The sequence below is a fragment of the Podarcis bocagei genome (genome assembly GCF_964188305.1).
Source record: "Podarcis bocagei genome assembly, chromosome: 2".
NCBI lineage: Eukaryota > Metazoa > Chordata > Lepidosauria > Squamata > Lacertidae > Podarcis > Podarcis bocagei.
The window spans coordinates 52985340-53004327 of record NC_138126.1 but is presented as its reverse complement, the minus strand read 5'-3'; the positions used below and the strand labels follow the sequence as shown (position 1 = coordinate 53004327).

At 38.6% G+C, this 18988-nt stretch overlaps 1 protein-coding gene across 10 annotated transcripts in view; it reads right to left on the bottom strand.

The window, feature by feature from the left end:
- IQSEC1 (IQ motif and Sec7 domain ArfGEF 1) overlaps positions 1 to 18988 on the bottom strand; it is a 306192-nt gene that overhangs the window by 178361 nt on the left and 108843 nt on the right. For 5 of the 10 annotated variants that reach the window (XM_081175976.1, XM_081175978.1, XM_081175977.1 and 2 more), the window contains one exon: positions 15769 to 15855. The exons of 4 other annotated variants lie outside the window; for them this stretch is intronic. In XM_081175976.1, coding sequence (XP_081032102.1) covers positions 15769 to 15855 — 87 coding nt within the window. Of the gene's footprint in view, positions 1 to 10059; positions 10080 to 15768; positions 15856 to 18988 lie in introns of those variants that run through there. One more of the 10 variants, XM_081175975.1, reaches the window with a different exon arrangement.

The window sequence follows — 18988 nt, the reverse complement described above, 5'->3', positions numbered from 1 at the left end:
GAATAAGGTGAGAGGATTGGGTGGTGGTGGTGGAAGGGGAAGAAAAAGTAGCAGAGTAGCAATCTTGACAATTTCATGGGCAGCTGGCATTGATAGGACTCGGCTGACAGCTCACCGATTAACTAAGAACAAAGAAGATTAAAATTGCTTTAATCAGACTCTTCATGCCTAGCTACCAAACAAACTTGTCAGAAACATCTGCCACATTTAGGAAAAGTCCTCAGTAACTGTGTTACCCATGCTCCCAAAATCAAAAGTACATGGCACCTTATTATGAACACAGAATGCAAAGTTCATGTACAACCAGAATGGAACAATACGAAATTGCTTTACTTAATATAAAACAAGGAGCTATTACAAGAAATCTGTTGTTATGGAAGGTCATTTGCTATATCTGATCAAGGTTATGGTTTGTTTCAGGCACAAAATGATGTATTTGGTTTCCAGTTTGTATCTAAGCACCCACAACTGGGTTGTCACCTGGCGCAAAGTGCGTACCCTTGCAGCGTCCAATCAATTTAACTTGTATTATAAAAAAAAAGAGGGAGAAGGAAGATGGAGAGTGGGAGATACTCACAGGAAGAGAGACAAATATGACAAAAAACATGTTTAGTTATGTTGCAGGCTGAGGCTAAAGTTGGAACCCAGTTCTGAAAAAGATGAAAGATCATTCTATTTGCCATTTCTGACAGGATATTGTAAGAAAGTACTTGATAAATCATTATGGATGGATATTAGCTAGTAGGTTAGTAGGTAAAGAACCTCTGGACGGTTAAGCTCAGTCGAAATCAACTATGAGATGTTGCGCTCATGTCCGCTTTCAGGCTGAGGAAGCTGGTGTTCATCTGCAGACAGCTTTTCGGGGTCATGTGGTCAGCATGACTAAACCACTTCTGGCGCACGGAGCACTGTAACACGTGTCAGAGAGCATGGAAATGCTGTTTACCATCCTGCCACAGTGATGCCCATTTATCCAATTGTGCTGATATGCATTTCAACTACTAGGTGGCCACAGTAGGTTAGTACAGAGGAGACACAGGTTCAAATCTCCACTCTGTCACAAAGCTCACTGAGTAATCTTAGTATGGTCACAACTGCTTTGAGAATAAAATGGGGAAGGGAAATTAGACCTATGTGCCACACCCTCAGCTCTTTGGATGAAGAGTGAAAGAAACAAATGGAATAAGCAATAAAATGAAACATTAACAACAAGTTCTAAATGCAAAAAAGAAAAACCAGGTCCTAAGCACTGGACAAAAGAGAAAAGCAACGAATTCCTATTCAGAAAAGTCAGGAATTAAATCAGCAGATGGAATTGAAAATGTGTAAGGAATAAAGAAGCAGGTAAGGTGAAACTAATTTTTTTTTCTTGGATCCTATGCATCCCTTCCATCAATGGAAAGATGCCTTCCATTTTCAGGACTTCTGATCTAGTTGAGATTTCCATCGGTGAAAGGAGGCAGGCAGTTTGTGTTGATTCCCTCTCCTCTTTGCAAAGGATCCCCCAAAACAACCAGTTTTTAGGGGAGCACATAGGTCCACTTACATAAGTGAAGTTTTGCAATACAGTGGTATCTCGGGTTATAGACGCTTCAGGTTACAGACACTGTTAACCCAGAACTAGTACCTCGGGTTAAGAACTTTGCTTCAGGATAAGAACAGAAATTGTGCGGTGGCAGCTCAGTGGCAGCAGGAGGCCCCATTAGCTAAAGTGGTACCTCAGGTTAAGAACAGTTTCAGGTTAAGAACAGACCTCCAGAATGAATTAAGTTCTTAACCTGATGTACCACTGTATAAGTGGAAGGATAAAATGTTCTGTGAACTCTTGAGGAAGCGTTAGCAGCCTTTGCAGTGCAGGACTACAGTATGAGAAACAGGGTGAATAAGGCGAATAGTTGAGTTGCTCATAAAAACGTTTTGAGACTAGTTTGCTCAAAGCCTTGCACAGAGGTTTGTGTGAAGGGAAGAAATTATAGATTTATTTAAGTAGCAAAATGTGTTATATAAGAGGTCTTTGTCATCTTGGGAAATGGAAATAACCATTGTGAATGTGTGTTTATCCTGCCATTCTGAGTACTTCTCAGAACAGGAAAGGGAGAAAATGTTGCATATGGCTTCATGTTCTTCAATCTAGCACAGAAGTGTGATTTTCAGACAAAAACTTAAAATGATGAACTAAACATGAAGATTGGCAAGAACAATCTATTTGCATTTTTGTCTCCAACTCCGAGCACAATTCAAAGTGTTGGTGCTGACCTTTAAAGCCCTAAACGACCTCGGTCCTGTATACCTGAAGGAGCGTCTCCACCCCCATCGTTCTGCCCAGACGCTGAGGTCCAGCGCCGAGGGCCTTCTGGCGGTTCCCTCATTGCGAGAAGCAAAGCTACAGGGAACCAGGCAGAGGGCCTTCTCGGTAGTGGCGCCCGCCCTGTGGAACGCCCTTCCAGCAGATGTCAAAGCGATAAACAACTACCTGACATTCAGAAGACATCTTAAGGCAGCCCTTCAGGGAAGTTTTTAACGTGTGATATTTTAGTGTATTTTTGGTTTCTATGGAAGCCGCCCAGAGTGGCTGGGGAGGCCCAGCCAGATGGGCGGGGTATAAATAATAAATTATTATTATTATTATTATTATTATTATTATTATTATTATTATTATTATTATTAACTCTAATGGAAGCAATCCTTAAAGCCAACTGGAAACTTACTATGATTACCTATACCTCTGATTTTACGTGGACACACTTTCAGTTTACTTTTAACATCTCCTCAGTGATTGACATATTTACCAAGGTGCAATTTTTTTCAGAGTTACTATTTTTTCCTCAAATTGTGCAAAAAAAAAAAAAAAAACCACAAAACCCCACCACGCCCTAAAAACCCAAAACACCCTCAAGTGACACATATAATATAATTGAATTAATCAGTGAAGAGGCTATATTTAGCTCACAGAGAAAGAGGGTTTAGTGTGCCCAGTTCTGCCACACTGGGCGCTGAGCCTAGGTGGTGTTGCAGCTATGACATAGTGAACTGAGCAGAATGGAAGGCAAGAGGTGGAGGAGCACTAAATTTTGGCCTTGGACAGGGTGCTGCTGAAATCTGAAAGACCAAAGTCCGCCTGACAGAGAAATTGCTTTCTCCACTAATGTCTCCACCAAATCTGAACGTAGCTGTTGTGTCCCTGAATCCGGTGCCCTACTGATTTGTCAATATTGTCTGTTGCAAAGTACCTCACACAAAAAATGTGTTGCTGTTTTCTTAACTAGTGAATAAATTCTACTGTATTATGCAGGAAATTAAAGGCCAGGATTCAAAGAGCCATTTCAGTATACCCAAGGGCTTATGCATACCCAGAAGCATTTCTGAATGCTTTTCTTTGAACAGCAGCTGCTGTGACCCACATTTTATATTACGAAGTGCTTTTGAAATTCTTCTGTTTCAAAAGCACACTGCCACACAGCATGAGAATGGCCCGCTGTCACCAAAAATCACAAAAACAACCTGTAGTACCTTCATTCTGCAGGGACACAGAACTGGTGGATTGTGAATGGGTTTTTGTTTAATCCAAGCCTATCTAATAAATTAAAAAACAAACCCAAAACTCTTACACGGGCTTAATTTATTTAACCTTGTCTAAAAATATGAAATGAATTTAGCTCAAGATTTGTGGTATAGGCATGAGAAGGAATAGCAACTGTGGTGCCTTCAGATGTTCCAGACTGCAACTCCCATGATCTCTGACCACTGACTATTCTGGCTAATGGGAGATGTAATCCCAAATACACGGAGAGCCCCACATGGGCTATCACTGCTCTAATGACTCAACAAACATTTTTACTGGGTCAAAATTATTTTCCCATAGTTTCTCATACCTGTGTTGCTTATGTATAAAGTCTGGTATTATGACCTCACAGTAGCTTCTGTAAATTTAAAGTGTGCATAATCTCTGCCTGTTTGCAGATACAGCAGTGACCCAACATATGAAAGTCTGCCATTCCTTAAATTTTCCATTCATACCTCCAGGTTAAGTTTTGGTGTAAGATCAACACTAGGCTCAATGACAATGAAAACAGTGAACATATCTAAAACAGGTCTGTAATTTTCATAAATTGTAACAGATGACGAAGCATTCACTAGACTAGAGGAACTGTCATGGCTCTGAAGAAAAAAATTATATTCTATTCTAACTATATTCAGTGTTACTGGGACTATTTTATTTTTTAAAAAAGAGAACAGAGCAATAACAGGTAAGACTAATGGTAGCTTTTTTGCATTTTAGAGACTTGCACACACACAACAGAAATGACAATCTCAACCAGAAATGCTGAACAGCTCTGTGGATGTTTTGGAACTCGCAGCATCAGAGCTCCCTCTAGCTTCCATATGCAGGTATCCTTGTGGAATGCAAGTGGCATTATTTTTTAGAATGGAAGTTGTTCTTGATTAGCCTATTTATAGCTGTTTCAAATCCGATTGCAGAAAGAGGCACATTTTGAATTACTATGACTCACATACTGTTGCATTTTTATAGTTTTGACAAGGCTGACAAGATTGAATGCTAAATGCTAAACACCGCTGTTTGTTAAAAGCAAGAATGTATTATGACTCACCATGCATTAATCATAAGTTTGGTGTGTAGGCAGCACTATCTTTTTAATTAAAAAAAAAGCAACAGTGAATGAAACAAAATGCACAACAGCCTACATTCTGGAAATGCATAAGCCACATTATGAACCACCTACTCCAGCTACAGAAGTAGCTTTGTGGAATCAAAGCTAAAACAAGTGGCAAACTCACTTGTGGATCAGACAGTCCCAAGCCTACAGCAAGTCCTGAGGTTGTCAGGCAAGGACTGAGCCTGTGTACCATGCAGGCTGAAGGATAAAGCGGGGAACAGAAGAGTAGCCAGCCAGATTAGCAAATCTTAGCACCAATCAGCCAGAACAAGCCCAAAGGATCTTCCTTGACATCTGTAACATGCGCCTTCCAGGTGAACGTGCCTATAGATTTAAGAAACTCAGCTGTTTTACTTCTGCTACTAGCTACACGCCTGTCATTAGTCTCTCATGTCTCTTGCTTCCTTACCTCTCAACTACTTCTTTCACATACTGCCCTTTCTCCAGGTCCAGGAGACCTTAAGAGCAAACATTTCGCAGGACTCCACAGATTCATGCCATCCTGCATCTGATTTGCAGTCTTTTTACTGTAATCTTTCTGCCTATTTGAATAACAGATTCCCAATCAGGTTGCATGTTGAAGTCACTTTTGCATCGAAAGGGGAAAAAGAAAGGGGAAAGGGGAAAAAGACAGCTGTATACTCCAAGACCAAAATTAATCTACATTTACTTGAAACAAATATGTTTGTGCAATTCATTTCATGTTTTGTTACATTTCCTCAGCAAGGACTTAGAAAATAATGCAAAACAAATATACTCAATTTAAGACTACAGTAAAAAAAAGAATTAACCACCAACCATCGCTATGTTGACATTTTCACTAGCATATGCTTATTTCATTTGAAAAACAGCTTTCATTATTTTGTCAAAAGTCCGTCTGGGAACATGCACTTATTCTGATTATTATTATTATTATTATTATTACAATTTATGTAAAACTGGAACTGCTTTCTGTTCCATTGAATGGGAAGTAAAACATCCATTATTATAGGTCATGAAATTTTCAGCTATTGGTATGTATCTCAAGGAAGTAAATGATTATAAAACATTTTGGCAAAAGCTAAAGTTCACATGTCCTGGGGCTGACCCACATTGCAGAGCTGTATCCCGCTAGAAATATGTGGCCAGATTTCCAAGCTTTCCCAGTGGTAAAGTGCCAAATTGAGTCCTTTTGTTCAAGCCATTCTCTCAGAGTTATTATAAACTTATTTTGCAGGAGCTACACATGATTGAGATTTGCAAAAGGAACATTTTTTATCCTCCCAACTTTCTTTTTTAAAAATGTGCATGTTAAGTACGTTTGTTGAAAGATCCATTCATGCACAGTAGAAAATACAGCCTGTGCTGCCAGATATGGAAGTTTAAACAAGTTCAGTGGACAGGATGGCTCCCCCTCTCCCCAGCAGTGTTTTTCTATTCTATTTTATAAAGTAATTCCTTTGCCTGCTTACATCTCAACATGTTAATGAGGGGATAAATCTGCCTGCTCCAGTGGTGAAGAAGAACAAGATATACAAGTATGTTTCAAAAAGAAAATGGGATATCCGGCTTCCACTGTAGTACTGAACGTCAGCTTTTCTGACACACAAAAATGTTGTTTCAAAGACCTTACGGATGCAAAGGATTTCACACACCAAGAGCGTACAAGTCCAAAGGCTGCCTTCTTAATTGGAAAGCTTAAAAAGGAACAGAACCAACCACAACCACAGCTTGTGTTGCCCTTCACAAAAAGCAGAAAAAGAGAGGAAAAAACCTCAAACTTAATTGTAATGATGGCCAGGCTAATCTGCATCCTTTTTATTAATCTTGCAAACTGGCACCCAAAATGCATGCTTTGAACTTTGTTACATAGAATAGGCCCTTTTTTTTGCCTTTACACGCACAAACAAAATTATAATTAGATTAAAAGATTCCAGACATCTCAGTGGGTGAGAAAAGGAGTAATTACAGTGCTATACATCACTACACTGAGGGCAGGGATAATTATTGTTTTTGTTTGTGAAAAAGAAAAGCAAGTCACAACAACATAAATTCTCACCCTCTGTGAGGTATTCCTTCCTAAATAAAGTAAAAGGCTAATAATTCCAGCAAAATCCAGACATTTACACAATGATACTGCATTATCCGTATCAGAACTTATATTGCTGCATCCCGTCTTATTGCTGAACATCTTATATTAAAAGAATATTATACAGATGGAATCACATGAACATGGCACTTAATATTTGTGGATTGACAGGGTAGGCAAAACACTTGGTACATATATACATTTTGGGTTTTTTTGCTCTTTAAACTGCCTCCCTTAGAATGAAAGATACTACTAGAATAATGCCAGGGAATACCAAAAAGGGAGTATAAGATAAAGGACAGCGTTATATTAGAAAAAAAGAAAGGAGTTAAAAATATAAAAGGTTAGCAAATGCTTAGCATAATAAAATGCAACCAGTCAGTTTGGCTGCACTGAATGATTTTTTCTCCCATGTGGATCGTACCTTACATTGACCTTCAAAGCAATTTCCACATTCGTCAAGTACCCATGTGGGCTTCCACACAACACAGAAATATCATTATTTTATCCCAACAAAGTCAGGTTTGATCTTCCCATTGAAATAGTGTGGGTCCATCAGTGTCATATACACACAATGCATATTCCCTCAGAAATACACTTAACAGATATTCAGCTAACAGTCAAAGGCACGAAAATGCTCTTAAACACTGAGGAAATACGGTTCTCACAGATACAATTGAAATCTTATAAAATCTGATGTTTAAAAAACAAGGTAAGATAAATAGTAGCCCCAGATCCCAAAATTGAAAAATTCAGGCTCATTTCTGAATTGCAGATTGGACAGTATTGCAAAAGCCCAGAACAAGAATGTTGTGAAATGCTGGGAGGGAAGGAGGGGGAGAGAGAGAGAGAAAGAGAGAAAATGAGATTTATTTAAAGGCTTACTAATTATCATTAGAACATAAACTGAAAAAGTCATTGGGACTGTATGCAACAAAACTGCACAAAAGTCAGGTTTATGGTACTTTTTATTTTAGTTTTTAAAAATGTGAGATTTACATATTGGTTTACATTCTATGGCCGCTCAAAATAACATAAGAACATATAAAGAGGGCTGTGAAAACGTGTAGTAGAAAATGCTGGGTGGAAATGATTAGGCAGCCATATACCCTTCTGGACATATCTGAATTCGCTGCAAACCAGAACCTTTAGTGTATCCATGCAAGTTAGTTTCAGTTCCATACACACCAGCCAGAGAAAGAAGAGGGAGTGGAATATACAGATGTGGAACTCTGACTGCACAGTTTAGCGACTCAGAACTTCTCTGTTATCTTGAAGATGGACTACTAGACCCAGAAGGTGGACAACAGAACTGGTGTAGAACATTATCTTCCCTGCCAAGGAGGGGAAAAAAGAGATAGAGGGACAGAATCATAAAGGGACATTGTTAGGAGAACAAAGTATTTAAGAATAATACAGCCCTTTTGTAAACAATACAGAAAGGAAATTTCAGCCTCATTTCATTTGGATTCCTAGACAGTGTCAGTGTTAGCAACTGCACCTTTTACTGGAAACATGCTTTACTTATTTTGTCCCCGCTTTAAAAGACTTTTGCTTAATAAGTTCAAAAAAGAAATTTCATTTAGGACTTTTCCAAGTACACCTACAGGACTATGTTCCATCAAGAATTACTACTTACAAATATGGCTGTACTCTCTTTAAAAAAAACCCCACACAGGTAAGAACTCTGCTTCCAAAGTCTCCTGAGTTGCCAGCATCATGAATAACGCTACAAACCAGGTCTAACACTCAAATTGCAAAAGCAATGTGGAATACCTCCATCTGTAAAGCTACACTTTTAACCTATGGTGGGAGGAAGCTGAAGGAAGTACCTTCATCATCAGTATGACCAACAGTGGCCATCTCCTTTAATTAAATAGCTAGCTAAAGAAGAATAACGGAAAGGAATAGGAAAGAGAAAGAAAATACAAAAATCTAGAGCCAAACACTATCACTCATTGTATTTGCCAGGTATTGCTATATAATACCAAATGTGTTGCAAATGGATAGATTTAAGTTTTCCCCCCCTCTCTGGATCATAGACATAAAAATTTGCTTTAAAGCATGGTTTGCTGCACAGCTTTGGCAATGGGATGTTTGCTGCTTGAGAAACAAGTGAAAAGTCTAACTGGGTACCTCAGAGCCATCCATGCAGCTTCCTAATTTGGCTTAGTGCAAATGAACAAAAACGCAAGTTTCTGGAGAGGAAACTGTGGCTGCTTTGGTCTTTCTTTGTTTTTGGATACTATGCTAGGTGAAGCTATAGTTTAGCTCTCTCTAGACAAACTACAAACTGTAACCAAAGTTTGTCCTATAGATTACAACTTGTGGCTCGTCTGGAGAGAGCTAAACAATGAGTCTGGGTTTGGATGTCAAACCATGGTTCAGTGTAGCACATCAGTGAAATGCTTGGGAATGAACAAAGGCCACTACAATCCCCTCTCTGGGATCCTGCACATTATTCCATCACACTAAACCAATGTATCCCTGCTTACCCATTCACTACAAATTCTAGTCAGATTATAGACTTATAAAAATGGTTAATGTGTATGTATAATAGAATAAAATAATTATAACCAGTACATTTTTTGCTCTAACATATAGGGGGAAACTTAGGATTTAGTCTATATTCTCCAAGTCAAAGCCTAGACAACCCAAATGTCAACCCAATTCCATCAGAAGTTGTTCATATTCATGATCCTTTCAAAGTTTCATTCTTACCATTGTATCTTCCATCCTGCAAATATATCGTAGAAGAACAGCTGACTGTCCATGGGGATGCATATTATTGTGAGAAAGCAGGAATGAGAATAAAAATATGCAGGGTAGGGTGAGTAGGAAAAGGATAATCATGCCCATGCAGCTTTGAGAATAGATTTTGAAAAAATGCATTTAATAAGCTTAGATCATTGCCCATCATATATAGGTTCTTCGGTCCTACAGATAACCCATCAATAGCACTTGTTCCCTCCTAGTAATTTCAGATCCCTTGGTTATAATCAGGTCGTGCACAAATCCGATTGAGTGCAGAACTAAATATGGTCACAGGTATTTTTTCCCAGTGGTCCCAGTAATCCACCACAGTAATGCAGGACTCTGCCTACTAATATTTAAAAGGTGAATATAAATGCTGAACAACATTGCTTACCATGAAGATAAGCAATATGGTTGACCAAATAACTTTTTTTTTGTGCTGCTGCTGCTTTGAAAACAGACCTTTGCTAAAATGCTACTCACCATGATTTGTGAAAACAAAACAAAAAATTGCAATTAATTTCAAAATAAGGAAAAAAAGTGTCAGAATAATGATTTTACCTCATAGAGGTGTTGAACAAACATTATGCAGGTAGGTACTGCAAGAAAATGAAGGGATTTCTTTGGTACTATAACATCCTTTGCAATATCTTTTTGCTTTCACAGGCATCACTGGGGGGAAAAGAAGAGAGAAAGTCTCCAGTTTCAAGATGCTCAGGTAACGTGTTGAGAAATGGACATGAGAATTCAGAAGGATCAGTAATGTAAACAAGGAATGCTTGGCATGATTAGGATGGAAGCTGTCAAATCATTCCATGCGCATCAAAACTGAAATAAATCCACATATACTAAATATGATATCATATCAAACAAAACAAGGATTTGGGGAAGTTTATTTATTTATAAGATGTCTAATGGCATAAAAGTGAATGTCTTCTATTTGTATGTTTTGATTATATGCAACCTTCCTTCCTTTGTGTACTCCATTCTCCAAAGCCTTTACATAGGGCAGCTGCCTCCCTGAACAGTGTGGGCTGTGTCCTAGGAAGTTACAGTGAGAAGTGGGGAATTGCCTCAGTTCAGGCATTCTTCCACAACACAAACCGCTCTATTTAGGAAGGCCTTTGACTGTCTGGAGATGTTTCTCAAGGGGAGATGAAAGGTTGTTTGCATGAGCAGCCTTCTGCTGGCACAGTCTTTGGAACTCATCCCAAACATATGGTGGAAGAAGAAACATAACACTTAGAATGAGGAGATAAACAACAAGGATGGCTTGTTGCTACATGGCGCATTATTATATTGAGATAATTGCACTGATTTATTTTATTTATTTCATAAAATTTATACACCACTTGATTGTAAAAAACAACAACCCTCAATGCAGTTTACAAAAACAAGACATTGATTTTGCAACTAAAGTTATTTGTTTTATCTATATTCTGTTTTCTTTTCATCACGGGTCTTAACAGTGGTGCACATGGGGCTTCCTGGTAGTCTTCCATTCAAGCACAGACCAGGCTCACACTTGCTTAGCTTCAGCAATGTGACCACATCACGCGGCCCTAGACCTGGGAAGTCAACATGGTGCCCTACAGATGTTTCTGGATCCCAAATTCCATCACTTACTTATTTTACACACACACATGTTAAAACATATGATGCATAATAAAAATGCACACATCATTCTTGACTATTGCCCGTGCTGGATAGCAACATCTGGAGGGCATTATGTTGGCTACTTGCCTTTGACCAGGGCTTCTCTCCCCAGTATAGTTTGACCAATGTAGAAGTAAGTAAGAAAAGTGTTTGGGTTTTCTTCTATGTTCCAAACACGCATTCATTCCTTATTAATTATTTAAAAATGATGCATAATCTGTCTGTTAGGGGAAAAGTGAAGCAGTGACTGAAATGTCCATCGATTAGCCATCTGCAGCATCAGTATATTCAAGAAGGGGAGGCACAGTTTTAGTGGCTTTCTATGTGTGTAGGAATAACAGAACGCCTTACATTTATTTGTACCTATTAGGGACTACAAAAATAGAACAAAAGCCATGAGTTGATGCTTTGTATTAGATTTCAATATTTATTTGGAAAATAACTCAAAGGCATCAATCTAAAAATAAACTATAAATGAAGGCATGTGACTACTAATTTCAAGACTAGGGATGGCTTTTGGTAAGTTGCCAAACAGACACTTAACCGGAAAAGAGGTGTGTGCTATAGTGTCGCACAATATTGCTGCTGGTACTGAAGAGTTGCAGATGACAGGGGTGGAGAACCTCAGGCCACAGTGTGTGTGTCAATGAAGTTTTCCAGGCCTCTCTATCTGACCCTTGGAACTCTCCACAGGACACACCCCTCAATGGCCCTACTCCACACCCTCCTGTTATTCCCCCCTGGCTGGTATGAGTTCTTGAAATGGAATAATGCCTCCTGCTTGCCTGCGTAGAGAGATGCACATGCAGAAGCTAATGACTTGTGTGGTGGGACTTTACAAAATGAGAGGCACATCACCTGCTGCCCCATCCGCTTGCAAGTGGCCCAGAAGTCTGTCTGCTCCTATATTATGAGAAGCTATCAAATCTAAAAGCACGTTATGTTAACTATCTGAAGAAGGAAAAACATAAGTCAAGCTTGAGGACTTATGATGGAGAATAAAGAACTGAATTTCCAATACAGAAACTACCATTTTGGCTGTGTAGTCATAGAGGTTTAAGAAGAAAGGATTTTATACTTTGAAAGAGTACTTTGGGATGCTCCTTAAAAAAAATTAAAGGAGTACTTTTAAGGATCAAAATGAGCACCAATTGAGCATGGATGAACTCAGTATAACTCAATCCAATATAATTTATAGGAGAATGGAATGGAATAATAAAAAGGTGACTGCATGTTTTTCAGGATTTGTTGTAGTGAAAACAATGCTGGCATTGTTCACACACCCTAAAGATCTTTGCTTAAGCTACCTATAGACAAAAGGCTTTTTGTCACCATTATTTGTTACATATTTATTATATGTGTTAATAAGTTCATTAACGAATTAGTTAATTTCATTATGAAATTAACTTTTAAAGGATCATGGAACTGCAATGCTGCAATCCTAAAGTGATTCTGAACTGTATTGTATGCACTGAAGCCCAGCTCAGCAAAGCACTGCAAAAGGTCATTTAAGGGTGTTTTTAAATTGTTCCAGCTAAACAAGTTTCCTCAGCTACTGCAATACCACTATTTGGCTACAGCAGTCCTGCATCTTGTGACCCGTTAAGGTGAAAGCAGACCACCAGTGTTTACAACCTTTTTTTTTTGCCCAGGCAAACAGCAGAACTAGGACATTTATTGAGCTCCTACTAGTAGCAGACTGCCTTATAGAACTGGAAGGATGCCACTGACTTGGTAGGTCACAAGACCTGCACACGCATTCTATAGCAAAGATTAAGATATACTTGAAAACAAATGGGGGAAACCTGTTTCATGTGTCATTGGCTTGGGCAAGCTGGATTAACAATACTGGGAGCACATACAAGTGGATAGCACATTCACTGATTCCAAAATGCTTATATTTATGATGGAAGAAAACCAAAAATAAGGCAAAACAAAGGAAAAATGCTTAAATGATGGAAAAGAAATATGCAATACATGAACTATGTGGGAAACACACAATTATGAAAGCAACAAACTTATGCATATCCATTTACAGACTTAGGTTTCACTGCTGGTTATCTTTTTTTACTAGCACAAGGTGAGCACAACCCTTTTTCAGCCCAATATTTACAATATTTTACACAAATGTTATCCATGAGCTGGCAAATGATAAATAATTTAACTCACTTTTACTGATGAAATAATGAAAAATTATGTGTCCATTTTTTAACAGCCCTAAATATGTATTTTATCTTGTACTGTGTAAATATCCCATATAAAGTCAGTCCTGAGGAACTGCAAAATCTATGTAGGATACAAGCATCTCCAAACACTTATCCAGATGCCTGTGTGATGAAAGCCACCAACTGATATGGATTTTATATGTAATGGATTTAGAAAGGAAAATAAAAGGATGCTAATTTACTGCTCAACCAAAGGCTGGTGGGCTCTAGCTTTTGTGTGCCTACTTTGCATCAGGAATAGGGAAACATTTAGGGGTTCGAAAAGATCAGTATATATGGGGCTTCTGCAGAGGAAGGGAGGGATTTGGAGCACATAGCTTTAAGTGGAAACCTGCCTGCCCTCAAACAAACCTTGCACACCTACTTAAAGACTGAAGCAGCCAGAGGACCAAACGCACTGCTGACTGTTCTAATCTAGTCTAATCCAGTCAAAAATTCCCCACCCTACTTTGCAGGTTCAAACTGTGGGAGGCATTTCGGTGGGTTTCATGGTACAGAGCAAAGCATGAATTGTTTCAGAAAAGGGTAAAGAAAACACCTTTTCTCCTGCTCTTTTTTTAATTTAAAAAGAAACTACATGCTGTAGCAGCAAAGGGTCTTTCTTCCCCCTATCCCCGCCCCATTTATTTGCATTGTCCAAGAATCTTAGGCTCGTAGAGTTGGAAGGAACCTTGAGGACCATCTAGTCCAACAACCTGCTCTGCAGGAATCTCAGCTAAAGCATCTGTGACAGATGGCCATCCTACCTCTGCTTAAAAACCTCCAATGAAGGAGAGGCCACCACCTTCCGTGTGAGTCCGTTCCACTGTCAAACAGCTCTTACCGTCAGAAAGTTCTTCCTGATGTTTAGTCGGAATCTCCTTGCTTGTAACTTGAAGCCATTGGTTTGGGTGAACAGGGAAATGCAGAGCTCTTTATGCTGCCTTGTTCTTCCCACCAGAATGTCAGTTGGGTGCACACTAGTGTGATCATTTGGCACAATGTAGTTACCCACTTTCCTCTGGATTCCATTCTGTGTATCAATTGACAAAGCAAGCCCTAATAGCTAGGGCTCATACAGCTCTGCATTGCAAAGCACTGTTATGGGAAACCGCTTGCAGCCCAGCTATTAGGACTTGCTTTGCAAAGGAGAACTTGGTGCTCCAGCCTTTGGGACAGAACAACCTGCAGCCTATGGACTGCATGTGGCCTGTTGCCTCAGTCCATGGCCTCCAGCATCTCTCATACCTTGTCTCTGATCAAGCACCATTGTTGCCACAAGGCACACAGGTCTTATACATGTGTTATCTGAGATCCAACAACAGAACACTATGGCTAGAACACTGTAGGAACCACAATCTATAGTTTGGCATCCAAACTCTATGGGGAAGTGCCATAGCTCACTGAGAGAGCATCTGCTTTCCAGGTTCAATCCGTTGCTTCCTGTGTGAAATACTGCATGAAATCCCAGAGAGCCACTGCCAGCTAGTGTAGATAGAACTGAACTAAATGGATGGTCTGACTCTGTATAAGGCAACTTCCTATGTTCTAATATGCCTGGTAGCACCTCTTCTCCTATTGCTGCAATGATAGCAGCACTAGGCCAAAGACAAGGTAAGGGAGATTCCACAGTTGCATCAGAGGCTACACTGATTGAGGCTAAATGGGGTGGGCTGAGGAAGAGAGGTGGTCTGTGCAGGGGAGCATCCCCCCCCCAAGAATGTGGTCCCAAGTGAAACTATATTCCTGCCTTAGAGACTATAGTTCACAGAACGGTGTTAATGAGTGAGCTTTGACTCACACGTCTTTCGCAAGTCGCTTTGAATCTTCTTTCCTGGAAAAAAGTGATTACCGATAATAATTTGGAATCGGCCCTTTGTCTCAGGAAGTAAGACCTCAGGACTTCATAGTTGTGTATGCTATGAGTTGAGCATGAGCACTGGAAAGAGCTTCTCAAATAGGTGGCGCACCCTCCTTGCATGCTCATGAGCAAAATCACAGCAAACACAGACCTGCTTATGGGCACTGTTTTGCCTGAGGTATATTTATCTTGGGCAGGCCAAGAAGGAGTGGAAGGGAGCAGCAGAGCATGGTCTCAAGGTCTTGAGGGCTTTCTATGTGTTTGCTTGAAAGCGCCCTCATTGATGTATGCGGACGCTAATTGTTTAAATGTCATGGCATTTGTTTATTTAGTGAACATATAAACTGGGGGGAACTGGAAACGCTATACTGATTCTCTGTGGAAATTCTACATAGACCTGTACTATAAAAGAGTGTGTGCTCTTTAAATGTTTTAAAATGTGATTTTTAAAGTAATTTTTTTATCATATAGAGGTACCAAAAATAAATATAATAAATGGTCAGGCCTGTCTATGAAAGGAAAAAGTGGGTGGACCATAACTACTCTTACCTGTACTCTGAGTGTGTGGCAGGGACAGTGAGCTGGGTATGGTACAATGGAGCTGGACAGCAAAACTGGTGCAGAGTATTTATAGACCTACGACACAAGGAAAAACAAAGTCAACACACTGAGTGTCTATTAAGGGGCTTTCTAATGGAAAGGTAGGTGCTAATGGTTATTATCTGAAATGTTTCAATAAGCTTTTTTCCACTTTCTAAAAAATAAATAAATAAATACATTAAAACTCCAATTACTGGAAAATAAAGGGAAATAATTCCCATACAAATGTATGCATACATCAGAAATGAGTATGATGGGTGATTGCAATGAAGAGTTAAAATGTTGTTGGGGTGGGAAGGACCCCCTAAATGTATAACAAGTTTTTTAAATGGATGTCTTTGCTATATTCTGTACAGTAATAGCAAAGATATAGGTTAAGGGTTGGTTAGGATTTCTGCAGAAATATGAAGCAATATATGTGGATCACTCTGCACCAGTCTAGCTGTTATTTTAAACTACTCCAAATTCTGTTGTGCTTTCAGGCACTAGGAAAATAATCAGATACTCAAATAAATATAATATTTTAATAAGCTTGTGGTATAATTTCTTAAGATAATGAACTATTTATGTAATGATGCAAAATCCTATTTTTCTTTTAATTCCATGGAACCAAGCACCAATGTATGTTCAGTAAGCCCTTTTTAGCATGAAAAAATAAATAAATTTTACATCTTAAGAATTATTTCTCAATATGCACCTGCAATTAAACCAGTCAAACAAAATATTGGAAAAAATAATGCCAATGCATAAGATGACACAAAACGATACAACAAATAAAACAAAATGTGAGATACATAGTAGTAGTATGCTTCATGGCTGACATGTGTTATGAACATTTTAAGTTTGGTTTATTACAGAAAACATTGTGTGATGAAACCACAAAATCAAATTTCCTGAATAAAGCAATCTGGATAAGATGGTGAAGATGAAAACCAATACCAATGATCTGATAAAACTGGTATTCACTAGCTGCAATCCATTCTGCAAAATAAAACTTGAGACTATTCATGAAAAGATTATAATAATGTGTATTAAAAGTACTCCACTTGGCTCTCTTCGCTTCTTTTGCTCATGGCAGTTTCCCGGGAGCTTCAATAAGCACAGTGTATTTTTAGTTTCAGGTGATTAAAGTGAGAGTCCTATGAGGTCATCCTCTTAAAAGATCAAAAAGACGAGTTAAGCAGAAATATGTCATGCTGTCTGTCTCCAGAAAGAGGAGGGAGTCAAGCACTAATCTTTTAAAAATGAAGGTCAGGTTGCTCTGACTCTTGCTGCTAAGACTTAGATCAGAAGCATCATTAGCAAGTGAGAATAGTCTACTTACTATATTCTACTATAAAGTTGAAAACAGATGGTCACACTTTCCTCTTGGGTTGTAATGTGTGATGACTTACAGTCAGGTTTTTCCTACTACAGTGAGTTCAAATATAATACCAAACCATAGTTTGCCCACCTGTGGGCTTCGGCTCTGCCCTATCCACATCCCCTTACGCATTCTTCTTCCCTATCTGACTTGCAGGTTTGGAACAAGGCGTACAGTTTGCCACTGCGGATGAATTGGCAAACTATGGTTTGTGTTTGTCCCTCCAACGAAAAATGAAAATCCACTTAAAACTATGGTTTCAAACTGTGATTTGGGGGAGAAGCAGTAGTTGGCTGATTCAGATATAATGGCAGGCCAAATAGTTTGTCGAAATCAAGAAACCTAGGAAGGAAACTGGAACAATGCACAAGGGAAAAAGGGACAGGGCAGCAACTTAGCCCAAGGATGGCCAAACCATGGTTTGGCATTACAGTTGAAATGGTCTAAAGGGTATGTTTTACTGAGATTGTTTAGGAATGTTGTATTATTTCATTGTTGATCCCAACATGATCCACATGTAAAGTTTATTTTGCTCATTTTGCTTTTTATAAACTTGTCTTAACATTTATTTTTATTGACAATGTTACTATGTATTTTATATTCTTTGTAAACTGTTTAGAGCTTTTATTTATAGTTAAACGGTATACAGATTTTGTTAAATAAGCAATATTATCTATGATAGCAAGGAGAAATATATCTGATTAAACATGAATCATATTGTTTATCCAAAATGTTCAAAGCTAAGAAGACTGATTGTTATACTTAACCAAAAACAGTGGGAGGTGTTTGAAAATCTTGAAACATATTTTGGGCAGCAATAAAACCCAAAAGAGTTTAATGGGCTGTTTTGCAAATAATTTAAATTTTTAAAAGTCTTCCTACTGAAGATATGCTGCAAAGTTTTGTTTTGTTTTCCATTTCAGTCTTAATTTCTTTCAAGGATCCTTTAATTCCCATGTTGTTGTTTTTTCTTGAACAGCTATTAAATGCCTCTAATTTCTAAATACCATAAACAGTAACAAATCAGTCCTTGCTCAAAAAGCTGAATACAGTATTTTGGGATCTGGGGCTTTGGCTATCGCCCGAAGAACTGTATGATTAGAACATGACTTACCAGTGCCACCATGTCATCATTAGTACCTTTTTATTATAAGCAGAATTTCATATTAGAAATAAGTCTGCAATTAAAAAAATCTAAAGCCATATTTCCCCATACAATCACTTCGCACAATGGTCCCTTGTTATTTCCCAGTCACTATAAATTCAAAGTATAATTTGTGGACCAGTTTCTATCTGTAGACTGGATTTCCTACTGTAAACAAACCATGTATTCCTCTTGTCTAACAGACAAAATTCTGAAAGCTAGTATTTGTTTAATAAAACATTAGCAAATGAATAGCATCTTCTGCAACCATGTTCATCAGTTGTCAAATCCTTTCTGGCTGCATCTCTGTCCCAATACAAATGCATCATCTGGCTAAGCGGCATAGAAATAAAAAATGCAGGCTTAAATTGGGGGTGGGGCAATCTGAATTGAGACAGCAGCAAGCGATGGAAGATAGATTCCCTCTCCTGTTTACACAAAGAAAACTATCAGCTCCACACACCAACCACCAATTTAACTTGCAGTTTGGAACTCAGAGCCATGTTCCCAAAAGGAAGCCACATTCAGTTCCTTTGTCTCTCATCTCCCTCTCTTTCTCAAGTAAGAAAAGAAACTGACATAAATTGTATTATTTTTAAGTTCAGATACTTTCGCTACTAAATACATTTTTGTGTAAGAAGGCTTTCCCCTGCAGTGTGATC